Here is a 13783-nt window from a genome sequence, read left to right on the forward strand (position 1 = left end):
AGGAGACACTGCAATGTGATTAGTTGCTTTTTTTTTTTTAATCAGTTTTTAAAGATAACAAGCACAATAAGCACTCTGGGGTCCTTTTATAAAGGCATGCTAGCGTTTTTAGCGTGTGCTAACAATAAGCATGTGCTAAATGCTCGAGACACCCATATATTCCTATGGGCGTCTCTAGTGTTTAGTGCACGCTAATCATTAACGTGCACTAAAAACACTAACGCGCCTTTGTAAAAGACCCCCTCTGTGATTAGTTTCTTGAAGCATGATCAATGATTTTTAATGCATTAATCGCAGTTAACTGCGATTAAATTGTCCTGCTATTGGAGTAGATATGTCTAAAGCAATAGGAGAGTTAGTGGATTGTTATCCACACTGTGGTCAGATCGATCCTGTAAGCTGAAAAAGATGCCAACTAAACCATTAGCCGAAAAGAATCGGACTTGAGAGCAAGAAGGTGCTGGCCAAAAAAAGGCATCATAAAAGGTAGAGCAAGAGGTTTTCCTCTGAAATTTCCCAAGTGATTAGTACAGCTCTAGAACTGACCCCCAAGCTCAGTCATTGGAAGGCCCAATTTGTTCCCTCTACAAATACTACTGGCAACTAAATTTACTAAACTAAGCTCTGGAAGCAGAAGAGTGGTAGAGTCAACTACTCAAGTGTCTCGTATTGAAAAGCGTATTATATACTCTGAGGGATGGACACATTGTACAATGCAATTTGGAGCAAACTGATATTATTATGTAATACCACTAAGACCAGGTTTTTCACCAGCTTTAGAAAACAAATAGGAAATGCTCTGATCTTATAAAATGCTATAACAAGGCTTTCAAAGTTCAGTAGTACTGAAAATCAAGACTAGCCAAGAAAAACCACAACAGTCTAGCAAATGTGACAGACTTCCAGCGGCATTTCATTTCTATGCACAGCTAAGTCATTACAAAAACAAAATGAAGTCACAAGCTATTGTCTAACAAGACTAAAGGGAAGAACAAAATCAGATGATCTTTTTTTAATCTTTGAATTTCTTTTGGGGTAGCTAAACAATTTATCTAGACATGGTCTTATCATAACTGTGTAGTCAAGTGGGCAATATTATTTCTCTCAATTTTTATACAGAGACTGCGGTCTGCATTTTAATGAATAGACCAACATGAAGCTTGAAACACAGAATATGATAGTAGATAAGGACTGTAAGACACAACTAGTCTTCAAACTGACCTGTCGCTTCCTTCATACTGGGGATTCTTGGTGTTTATCTCAGGCTTACTGTTTTTGTCTCAGTGGCATAGCCACAGGTGGGCCGGGGCCCACCCATTTAGTGCTCAGGAACACCCAACAGTAGCATACATTTAGCAGTAGCTGATGGGGATCTCAAGCTCGGCCAGCTGAAGACTTCCCCCTGATGGTAACAAGAACGCTACTCTCCATGATACTGGCACCTGCACACGCTCAGTTTTCAGCGCACGCCTGCTGCATACAGCCAAGGTGGAAAGAAGCATTTTCACGCCAGCTGAAATATTTTTTTTTGTGGTGGTTGGAAGGGGGGAGAACACTTGGTGCCCACCCACGTCTTGCCTAGGCCCACCCAAAATTTGTTGTCTGGCTACGCCCCTGTTTTGTCTCTACCGCTTTCCCTAGAAGGCCATTCCATATACCCATCATCCTTTTGTGAAGATCATTTTGGTGACTCCTCAGCAACTTACACCAATTTCTTGTTCTACCATTCCTATCAACGTCTTCCAAGGTGAAATAACAGTTGTTACACTCCAACATCCTATATAATAATTCTCACCTCCAACGTTCTAATGTGCCTGGGACCGTGCCTCCCTCAGAGGTGGTCTGCTAGGCAGGCACGCACTGACGTGACGTCAGTGACAGCTGATTCCAAAGCAAGGGGAGGAGTAGGGAAACACGTACTCCTCCTCCTGCCTGGGAATCAGCTGTCAGTGCTCCGCTACCTGCCACTTCGGAGCAAGTGGCAGGGAGCAGGGCAACACTGACCCCCCCCCTCGCCGCATCACCAACCCACCCCCCCACCCGACGACCATGAACACCCCGTATCCCCTCACGCACCTCCCACCCAGTTCAACACTCCGCCCTCCCTCCAATTTCAACCCCCCCCGCGTTACGGCCCCCTGTACCGTCCTTCCGTGACGCTGTCGACCCCCCTTCTTGGCGAAAACCGTCCCCTGCTGCCGTCTAGTACCTGTGCTGACGGGGGATCCCAACCCCCGTCAGCCGAAGTCCTGTGCTGGCCTTCGCAGCGTTGCTTCTTCAATCATCTTCTGTTCACGTTCCTCTGCGTGTATCTGACGTCAGACGCACACAGAGGAACTTCAACAGAAGAACATTGAAGAAGCAACGCTGCGAAGGACAGCACAGGACTTCGGCTGACGGGGGTTGGGGTCCCCCGTCAGCTCAGGTACTGCACGGCGGCGGGGGGGAGCGGCTTTCGCAGAGACGGGGGGTCGACAGGGTCGCGGAAGAGCGGTACAGGGGTCCAAAACGCGGAGGAGGCGGGATGGCCTTGCTAGCGCCCATTTCCTTCCCTCAAGAAACGGGCATTTTAAACTAGTAGAATATAAAGTATATGTAAGCCGCATTGAGCCTGCCATGAGTGGGAAAGCGCGGGGTACAAATGTAACAAAAAAAAAAATACAATAAAAAAATATATATATATAAAGACTGCTCATATTCTCTATCCTGTTTTAACCCTGTACTTTAACTTTCGTTTCTCTGCAACTAAGGATCCCGGCATCTATCCCAGGATCTCTCATGGTGTACTGATGTTTTTGACTTAACCACTTTTCACTGGATCAGCCTTAACCACAGATCAAGCAAGAGTGGCCTGCACAGCCCATAGAGTGGCCACAACAGCGCCTGATTACTGTTTTCAAAACAGCGATGCAATTGATCTAAAATAACCGATACAAATCTAGTTTGAATGGCATTCAGTAATAGCAGAATGAACTTTAAACAAACAGCATCTTGATTTCATTCCTAAACGTACATACGCTCACCTTTTTGATATTTAAGCAAATACACCAACCTTGAACTCCGGTGGGACTAGAACCTACAATATCTTCCGTGTAATGTGCTATCAAAGCTAATGGTGATGCTCCCAAATGTGCCATGGTAATTTACTCAATTAATTTGTATTGGATTTCATCCCTGGATCATCTCAAGATCCAGGAACTCATTCTTGAGCACCATGGTTACATGATTCTCACTGAAATGAATCTCAGTCAGTAGAATCCAATTAATTTGCTTCTGCATTCATAGAGGGAAAGTGCAGGCTTCTGTAAATTCACAATTTCATAGTCGACGTTAACAAAAAAAAAACAAACATCCCCACTTCTGAATACAGTTACAAATATTTATTATCAAGTGAATTCAGCTTTCTGCAGAGATGGAGCAATTTGTTGCCTTGAATAATATTTCCATAGGGATGTGCTGTGTGTTAGAAAGTTGGCAGTTTTCTCTAGACATCATTTATTTATTTATTTGTTACATTTGTACAGTGGCGTTCCTAGCCTGGATGACACCTGGGGCGGATCGCCGATGTGTCCCCCCTGCAAAATGACACCTCCCCCCTCCGGGTGCACGCCGCTGGGGGGGGGGGTGCCGCGGCGAGCGCCTGTCGGCTCTGAGTTCGCTAACTTCGCTCGTTCGCTGCAGCTCCCTCTGCCCCGGAACAGGAAGCAACCTGTTCCAGGGCAGAGGGAGCTGCAGCGAACGAAAGAAGTTAGCGAACTCGGAGCCGACAGGCGCGCGCCGTGGCACCCCCCAGCGGCGTGCACCCGGGGCAGACCGCCCCCTCCCCTTGGTACGCCACTGCATTTGTATCCCACATTTTCCCACCTATTTGCAGGCTCAATGTGGCTTACATAGTACCATATCGGTGTTGGCCAATTCCGGTATGAACAAATACAAGGTGATATTGTGGTAGAATAAGGTTCATGTGTGACAGACACATTAGGGGATCTTAGAGAGGAAGAGTTATGTCCATTACGAGCTTTGGTTTTGTTGTGTTGCAGGTATTCAGGCTTTTATGTTGGGTCGGTGGGGTATGCCTTTTTGAACAGGTTTGTTTTTAGTGATTTCTGGAAATTTAGGCGGTCATACGTTGTTTTTACGACTTTTGGCAGTGCGTTCCATAGGTGCGTGCACTGTGAGAGCATTAATTTGATACAGCTGCAAATGCTACATAAATGCAAAACTGTACCTCAAATCTGATAGCCTCTTTTGCAGGTGCGCTGAAAAATGAACCTGCGTGCGTCCAATACACACATCCACACCATTATCACCGAAAATCAGAAACGATCGAGTCTAGGGACGACCATCTCTAGGGATGACCTAAATTTCAAGATTTGGGCGTCCCCGACCGTATTATCAAAACGAAAGATGGCCGTCCATCTTTTTCGATAATACGGGTTTCCCTGCCCCTCCATTGGGATGTTTTGCGAGGACGTCCTCAACAAAACTTGGGTGTTCCTTTCGATTATGCGCCTCCACGTTATTCTTTTTCTTCTGTACAGCGCGTTGAACCCTACTTTGGGGAAATAGCGGTTAAGAAATATCACACTGACATATATATAGATAGATATAGACATATAGATAGATATAGATACAGATATAGGGCTACCTATCTATTTGAAAATCACCCGTCTTCTGCACTGATGGTTCTTTGAGTTTCTGTTGCTGTCAGGACTTCCATTTTGCTTAGACAGTAGCTGCTGTTGCCCAGTGGCGTTCCGAGGGGCGCTGACACCCGGGGCGGATCGCCGATGTGCCCCTCCCCCCCCCCGGCAAAGGGACACCCCCCACCCTGGCGAAAGAACCCCCCCCCCTGGGTGCACGCCGCTGGGGGGGTGCCGCGCGCCGGTCAGCGTCGTTGGTTTCCATGCTCCCTCGTTCCGGGGCAGAGGGAGCATGGAAACCAACGACGCTAACTGGCGAGCGGCACCCCCCCCCCCCCAGCGGCATGCACCCGGGGCAGACCGCCCCCACCGCCCCCCCCCCCCCCCCCTTGGTACACCACTGCTCTTGCCAGTGACTGCTTAGTCTGCCTAATGGCTAAACGTTAGCCTCAAGCAGGCCCAAAACAGAAGAGCACTGGAAAAAGCTCACTTTATTGCTGGCTGGGTAGAGGGATGAGGGTGCAGAGGAAAAGGGCAAAGGCAGCAGGACCAGGGGAAATAAACTACTACAAGAAAGTTACCAACCCTCGGCAGTGATATCTTCCATATCAGTATCTGTGGAGTTTTCCGGGTGTTTGGCAGTGCTTTGTAGCTCTGATGGGATGCAACTGATACTTGTCACCTGATCTTCTGGATGAGGTCTTCTCTTTATAGGCTGCTCAATGAGAAGAGAGGAGCGGCTTACCTGTTATAAATAAAAGACGAAGCAAAAATAAGGTGTTGCTTACCTATAATGGGAGTTCACTGGCTGGTGACATCATCCTGATGGATCTGGCTCAGATACTCGCTCTCCTGAAGGCCTGAAAATCCTGGAAGTTTATCATGGGCACAGGGGGCAGACTGACAGTGATCTGGGCCCCTGGGCAATAAGGGTCATGGGCACCTAACCACCTAACGAAATTGATTAAAATAAATATGCGAGGATTTAGCCTGATAATGGAAACTGTACAAAGCAGATCGTAAATAAACCAAAATATATTTTATTAATAGTATAAAAATAGAATATGCTATCTATTGTATGCATATTCTATTTTTATACTATTAATAAAATATATTTTGGTTTATTTACGATCTGCTTTGTACAGTTTCCACTTTGGAGTTTGCAGATCGTCTGCCCCTTTGTTTTCTTGGACCCTCTTTTAGCCTGATAATGCCACATACAACTGTATAAGCCGGAAGAAGTGTTAAAGGCAGCTAAATTGGCTGTTTATTAGAAGCTACTCCTGGATTTGGTTAAACAAAATGAAGTCAAGTCCACTGAAAAATTATATGTTTTATGGATAAACTATCCTGTTCAGAGAGGTAACTTAGGAAGAATGAAAGATGGTAAACCATATCCTAACTATATTGACTCAAACTTAGCATCTGAATAACAGGTATCATCTTTGGTAAAGAGGTGCGGTAGCCGTGTTAGTCCACTTTTAAAGGTAATCAATAGAAATCAAACAAAATAAAACATGAAAAAGAAAATAAGATGATACCTTTTTTATTAGACATAACTTAACAATACATTTCTTGATTAGCTTTCGAAGGTTGCCCTTCTTCGTCAGATCGGAAATCTTGGTAGATGACAGTATATATAAGTGATGTTTGAATATTGCCCACTACTTTATTCTAAATTATACAGCGTTCACCTGATTCCTTAATCACTAACAAATAATATCACTGTATTTTTTTAAATTATTATAAAATTTTTTCTAACAGACCTCAGAGGTGTTGTTGGAATAGATTTCCACTTTGATGTTAACACACCAAAAGCCCTGATGTAAGCCTTTGGAGCGAGAGACAATTCGTTAGTTGAATGATGATTCTTTGGAGTGAAATAATTTCAACTTTGGAGCGATAGCAAAGTCCAATGAATCGGATTTGGAGTGATAGCAACTCTATCGGATGGAAGCTTTTTTGAAAAAAAGCTAAGTATAAAGATATTTTTATACAAATAGTTTATATACTATAACAAGTGAATTTTAGTAAGGAGATACTGATAGTTAGGTAGAGTCACATTAGAAAAGGTAGAGTCACATTAGAAAATTGATAAACAATATATTTAATTTAATAAAAAAATTTAAAAAAGATAACTCATTTAGTGGTGACCAATGACGAGAGGCATATACGATTGATTTTTTGGTGTGTTAACATCAAAGTGGAAATCTATTCCAACAACACCTCTGAGGTCTGTTAGAAAAATTTTTATAATAATTTAAAAAAATACAGTGATATTATTTGTTAGTGATTAAGTATATATAAGTGAGACATCAAAGCATTTCAGTGACAATCTGACAGGGTGAGGTGGAGTCACTCTCCTGTCTCCATGCTTATCCCCCTGTCTCACCCATCCACCTCAACATTTGGTAGCCATGGAGGAGATCACTGCAATCATTTTCTCCAAACTTAGGGGCCCTATTAATAAGCTGCGTACGCGCCTACACGCGCCCAAGGCACGTCAATTCAGAGTTACTGCCTGGCTACCGCATGGCCCTGGCGGTAATTATCAATTTTTACGTGTGTCCGTTACGCACACCGGAACAGAATTTTTATTTTCCGGCACGCAGCAGAAACCAGGTGGTAATCGTCATTCTACGTGCGTTGACCATTACCGCCTGGTTAACACGTGAAACCTTACCGCTAAGTCAATGGGTGGAGGTAAGGTCTCAGGGCCAAAATGGACGCGCGACAATTTTTACTTGCCACATGTCCATTTTCGCCCCCCAAAAAAGGCCTCTTTTGCAGGTGCGCTGAAAAATGAACCTGCATGCGTCCAATATACACATCTACACCAGCGCAGGACATTTTTCAGCGCACTTTAGTAAAAGGACCCCTTAAGACCCTGTTTACTAAGGTTCACTGGTGTTTTTAGCGCATGCTAAATGCTAGAGACACCCATATATTCTTATGGGTGTCTCTAGCATTAGTGCGTGCTAATTTTTAGAACGCGCTAAAGATGCTAGCGCGCCTATAGCGTGGCTTTGTAACCAGGGCCCTTATTTATTTATTTATTAGGATTTCTTTACTGCCTTTTTGAAGGAATTCACTCAAGGCGGTGTACAGTAAGAATAGATCAAACATGAGCAGGAGGCAATTAGAGCAGTAAAAATATTTGAACAACAATACAAAGTATGGCATGGTATACTGCTTGCAATGACAACACAGTATGTACTAGAACATTATAATTGGTAGTGAAGGGTAAGGCAAAGTTGTAACATATAGACGAGTAAGAAAGTAGGAAGAATTCAAAAGTAAGGTGATTGATTTGAAGAAAGTTGCATGTGAGGTCAGAGAGATGGTTAAATATCATCTCAGCTAGGGTAGGAGTGGATAAACATGTCCCGCTGCAGGATGTGCAGCCCGAGTCAATCCTTGTGTGTGTGAGTGAGACTAGCAAGTTAGTTACTTCTTCCGTTAAAGGCTCGGTTGAAGAGCCAAGCTTTCACCTGCTTCCTGAAGTAAAGGTTACAGTAACTGCTAAATTACTGGTCAGTTTTGAAATACAGTTCTGGAAAAGGATTTCATTTTCTACTTTTGCTTCAGTCTCTTATCTGCTATTCAATTAGGGGTCCTTTTACTAAGTGGCCTTAGTACACCCTTACGTGAGGTTTTCTCATGCACTAATGATGATTTTCTATTTCCCCTGTTAATGGCTGGCGCTAATGTTAACGTGCAGTCTTAAAAAAATATTAGAGCATGAGCACTTACCGACACCTATTTTGTAGGCAGAAAGGGCTCATGTGCTAATCAGTTAGTGCATGGTAACGTAGCTGCACTGATTACTGCATAAATGCCCATTCCGCGCTCCCCAGACATGCCCCCTCTGCGATAAAGTAAAAAAATTTGAGCACGCATATCAGGACATTACTACAGGATGTCTGAGCGCGTCCCACAGTAAGCCTTTTTAAACTGTGGTAAGTGCGCTCTAGCGCTTGTCGCAGCTTAGTAAAAGGACCCCTTAAAGATTTACAGTGCATAAATTGCTTCTCTAGGGGTAATTGTAAAAGGCATTATCATCACTAATTGGCAATAACTGGAATTTACACGTGCTTCTTTTTAGGTGTATTCTAAAAAGAGGTGTGTGTAAATTCCAACGCATGAACCTGAAAATGGGGTGCAGCCATGGGAGAAGTGTGGGTGTGTCGGGGCATTACTCGGATTTACGTGCGTTGTTATAGAATTTGGGAAAAGCGCCTATACATAGGTTTTCAGTGGCATAAATGGCTGCGGCCAAATGTCGGCGCTATTCTATACACCATGCTTAATTTTAGGTGCATTATAAAGAATAGATTTTAAACATCATTTACAGAATCTGCCCTATCCCCAGGATTCTATATATGGCGCCTTAATTTCTGCATGGAAACCAAAGCGTATTCTGTAACAGTGTACGTAATTGGTTAATTAGCTAAACAGCACTTAATTGGACATGAACGAGCAATTACCAGCACTAATTGGCATTAAGATTTACATGTACAACTCGCTAAGCGTATTCTGTAATGTGGCGCACCTAAATTCTAAGTCACATAGTTGAAAAGGGGGTGTGACCATGGGCGAGGCATGGCCGTTTCTAAAATCTATGCACGTCCTTATAGAATACACCCGTTCTGCACCTAATGTAGGCATTGGGATTTACGCCAAATAAAGTATGGGGTAAATGGCCACGAGTACATTTGTTCGCGTGGAGAGGTGCTCTGCGTTATTCAATATACTGCGCGGAAATTTAAACCTATTCTATAAAATGTAAGCGTACAATATAGAATATGCCTAGGCGTATTTATTTTTTCCGCACAGAATTTTCAGGCACCATATCTAGAATCTAGCCCTACGTGGAAATATTTGTGCGCATAACAGCCTGCTTGCACCCTGGTTTAACTAAACTGAGTGGAGGTGTTCTTGTAGGTGGAGATTAGGGAGGGGGTTTACAAAATAGAATTACGTATTTTTGTTTTGAAAATATGTCCTTACTTGCACAGGGAAAAGAATGTGAATACCAATTCTGTCTATATGTAGATATAAATCAAACAGAAGTTTAAACCTTTTCTGTCACTGCAGTAACATATGCTAAGATAATGCTCTACTTACTGGGAATGGTTCCAGGCCCTCTTGTATCACGAACCCTTCAATTACATGGGTGAGGATCTGAGGTTTCACCACAGCCTGTGGGAGTTTGGTTTCTATGCTTGGAATGCTATTAGGCATTGAAGTGCTGTTACTCCTTGTTGTGGCAGCTGGAAGCAGAAGTGGTGGTGGAGGGATGGAGGCATGTGAAGGGTCTGTTGGCGACTTAATTACTGAAGCACTAATTGAGGACGCCATTGTTGGAATTCCCAAATGTTCTGAAAAAAAGAAAGTGGGGGTTAAATAGTTGGAGAAGCAAAAGTCTGGACATTCTAACACTTGAATATAATTTAGAACTACTGAGGCATACATAAGTACATAAGTATTGCCATACTGGAAAAGACCAAAGGTCCATCAAGCCCAGCATCCTGTTTCCAACAGTGGCCAATCCTGGCAAGATCCCAAAAAAGTACAAAACATTTTACACTGCTTATCCCAGAAATAGTGGATTTTCCCCAAGTCCATTTAATAACGGTCTATGGACTTTTCCTTTAGGAAGCCGTCCAAACCTTTTTTAAACTCCGCTAAGCTAACCGCCTTTACCACATTCGCTGGCAACGAATTCCAGAGTTTAATTACATGTTGAGTGAAGAAACGTTTTCTCCGATTCGTTTTAAATTTACTACATTGTAGCTTCATCGCATGCCCCCTAGTCCTAGTATTTTTGGAAAGCGTGAACAGACACTTCACATCTACCCATTCAACTCCACTCATTATTTTATAGACCTCTATCATATCTCCCCTCAGCCGCTTTTTCTCCAAACTGAAGAGCCCTAGCCGCTTTAGCCTTTCCTCATAGGGAAGTCGTCCCATCCCCTTTTTCATTTTTGTCGCCCTTCTCTGCACCTTTTCTAATTCCACTATATCTTTTTTTAGATGCGGTGACCAGAATTGAACACAATATTCGAGATGCGGTTGCACCATGGAGCGATACAAAGGCATTATAGCATCCTCATTTTTGTTTTCCATTCCTTCAAGGCTTAATTCCATGTAGCATGTAGCAGTGTGCCCAAGTGGAAAAAAATGAGAGAACACTGTTCTTTGAAGGAGTTTTAGATCATGCATTTTTATTTCTTCAGGGGCCCTTTTACTAAGCTGCGTGGCCCTTGCGGTAATTTCATTTTTGGAGCACATCAGCTACGCATGCCAAGTGGCATTTGGCGCACGTAGGTCGTTACTGCCCGGTAACAGTGGGATTCAGTGTCACAAGGCGAGGGGATCTGCCTTGCTGCAGCGCACGGTCTTTTTAAAGACCCCTATAGAGCTTTCAGCGTTTCACTATCATCAACACTCAATTGTTCAAACACTACAACAGACTCCTGAGGCAGTCATCTTGCATGCCGAAACACGGTTGCCGTGTCGAGTCTTTATATACATTAGAAGAATAAAGTGGGTTGGTTGAACCAGAGGTTTGCCTAGCTGTCCTTCTTTTCCCCACTTTGCATTTCCCGTTGACTTTTCCGTGGGATTCCTCCTGTTCAGTTACCGCCTGGTTCCCATACCCTCATAGCCACCCATATACATTTCAAAATTAAGAGGTTCCTTAAAGTTTATAAACCTTTCTCTGAAAAAAGAATTGCTGATGGTATTGCTAGAAACTGAAGGTTGTAAAATATCCTTCGGGTCCTTATACAAATTCACCAACTTAAATAATTTACTAGAATTAATAGTAATGTTTTCGATCTCTCTGGAAAAATATGCTTTCCTTTTATCCTTTAGAAGTGACTTGTATTTTGTTACTTCTCTTCTCCAATTCAACCTAGAGTCCAAAAGTTTATCCTTTTATTTATTTATTTATTTTAGTGCATTTCTATCCCACATTTTCCCACAAGCGCAGGCACAATGTGGCGTACAGTAGCTCAAGAAAAGTTACAATAAATGAAAGGTGGAAACGTAGGATGACAGAGTTAGGCGGAAAATTCTCTCTGTAACTGAGGGGGTCCTTTTACTAAGGTGTGCTGAAAAATGGCTTGCGGTAGTGTAGGCGCGGGTTTCGGGCACGCGCCAATCCATTTTTCTGCATGCCTGTAAAAAAGCCCTTTTTTAAGATTTTTGCCGAAAACGGATGTGCGGCAAAATGAAAATTCCTGCGCGTTCATTTTGGGTCTGAGACCTTACCGCCAGCCATTGACCTAGCAGTAAAGCCTCACATGGTATCCAGGTGGTAATGAAGTACGCGTGGGCGCGCGTAGCGGACGCTCACCAAAAATGAAATTACCGCCAGGGCCACGCGGTAGCCATGCGGGAACTCCATTTTGGCGTGCGCTGGGCGCGCGTAAACACTTATGCGGCTTACTAAAAGGGCCTCTAATTATTAAAAAGCTAATTGTGGGGTTCTGCAGGGGTCTCCTTTTATCCCCATCCTTGTTTAATGTATTAATAAGCTCCCTGGGCTTTTATTGAGTCAGGCTGGTTTTAAATCTTTTTAGTTATGCCAATGATATTATGGTGCTTTTACCAGTTTTACAGTCAGCAGAAATATCTAAACAGGCAGCAGACTATTGATTTGCTGGAGAAGTGGATAAGGTCTCGTCATCTAAAGTTGAACAAAGAAAAAAAACAAGTACTTATTGATTGGACAAACCTCTGATGTTTGGAATGATAAGTAATCCTTGTTTTAAATTTGAGATGAGCTTAAATATATTAGGAGCTGAATTGTCTGGTTCATTATTCCGAAATTACATATTAATGCTCTGATTAAGAAAACGTTTTTCTGCTGAAGAAATTGCGGAAGATTAGAAATATGTTAACACATCAGGCTTGTAAATTGGTAGTCCAAAGTTTAATTTTGGGACAACTTGATTATTGTAATATCATTTATTAAGGCTGTCCGAAATTTCTTCTTAAAAGCTAACAGACGATACAAAATGTTGCTACCAGATTCACCGGTGACTAACTGCAACTCTTGTGGAGTCCGAAAGAGGCGAGTGAAAAAAAGTTCCTAAACTTGTGCCTAGTGCACGCGTTTATTTCCTGGCTGCTGCTTTATAGCCGGCAGCTCTGTGTGCCGGATACAGTGCACCCCCCCTGGGCCGGTGAGAAGAAATGTTGCTGGTCTCGGCAGCCTAGGTGAACCTGTTCTAGTTTCTACAGATACCTCCCTTTCTCCGAGGACAAGCAGGCTGCTTGTTCTCACGACTGGGTTGACGTCCGCGGCAGCCCCCACCAACCGGAAAAAGCTTCGCGGGACGGTCGGCACGCAGGGCACGCCCACCGCGCATGCGCGGCCGTCTTCCCGCCCGTGCGCGACCGCTCCCGCCAGTTACTTTTTTCCCGCGACTGAGAGAGTCGTGTTTTTGCAACTCTCTCGTTTCAGCCGCCGGAATTTTCGACCGCGTTTACGCGGGTCGTCGCTCTTGGCCCTTTTGGCCTCTTCTTCTTTCAGTTTCGTTTGTTATCCAAAAAAAAAAAAAAAAAAAAGAATTTTGCGCGTGTGGAGCACGCGCTCCTCCTTTTTCCCTCGCTTTCTAGCGGGGACGCCTCGTTGCGGCCTAGTGGCCGCTCGGTCGGTTTCAATTTTCGTGGTGTGATTTTAGCCACCATTGCCGACTTTGACTTCGCCGACGCGATTTTTCCGTCGATGTCCTCGAAGGTCCCGAGTGGATTTAAAAAGTGTGGTCGCTGCGGCCGGCCGATCTCGCAGACCGACACCCACGCTTGGTGCCTCCAGTGCCTCGGGCCGGAGCACAATCTCAAGTCGTGTGCTTTGTGTCTCGGTCTCCGGAAACGGACTCAGGTTGCGAGGCAAGTTCTGCGGGACCGTCTTTTTGGAACTTGCGCCGGCCCCTCGACGTCGACCTCGACGGCATCGGTATCGAAGGCCGGTTCTTCGGTACCGGTATCGATGCCCGAGACATCGGCACCGATGGCAGCGACCCCAGGAGAACAGGTCCCGTCGGCCCGCCGGTCCGCCGGCGAGAGTGGGGTAGAGAGACCGCGTGGGCAGTCGGCCCCGGTCACTCCCTCAACTCGTGAGC

At 44.2% G+C, this 13783-nt stretch overlaps 1 protein-coding gene across 1 annotated transcript in view; it reads right to left on the reverse strand.

Annotated features, from left to right (window-relative positions):
* The window catches only part of PHC3 (polyhomeotic homolog 3), a 110780-nt gene that overhangs the window by 17197 nt on the left and 79800 nt on the right, over positions 1 to 13783 (reverse strand). Inside the window, exons 10-11 of the mRNA XM_030216780.1 lie at positions 9771 to 10024; positions 5229 to 5388 (exon numbers count right to left, since the gene is read on the reverse strand). Of these exons, the coding sequence (XP_030072640.1) occupies positions 5229 to 5388; positions 9771 to 10024 (414 nt within the window). The remainder of the gene's footprint in view (positions 1 to 5228; positions 5389 to 9770; positions 10025 to 13783) is intronic.

This window comes from Microcaecilia unicolor, chromosome 10 (assembly GCF_901765095.1).
Source record: "Microcaecilia unicolor chromosome 10, aMicUni1.1, whole genome shotgun sequence".
In the NCBI taxonomy this organism is placed as follows: domain Eukaryota; kingdom Metazoa; phylum Chordata; class Amphibia; order Gymnophiona; family Siphonopidae; genus Microcaecilia; species Microcaecilia unicolor.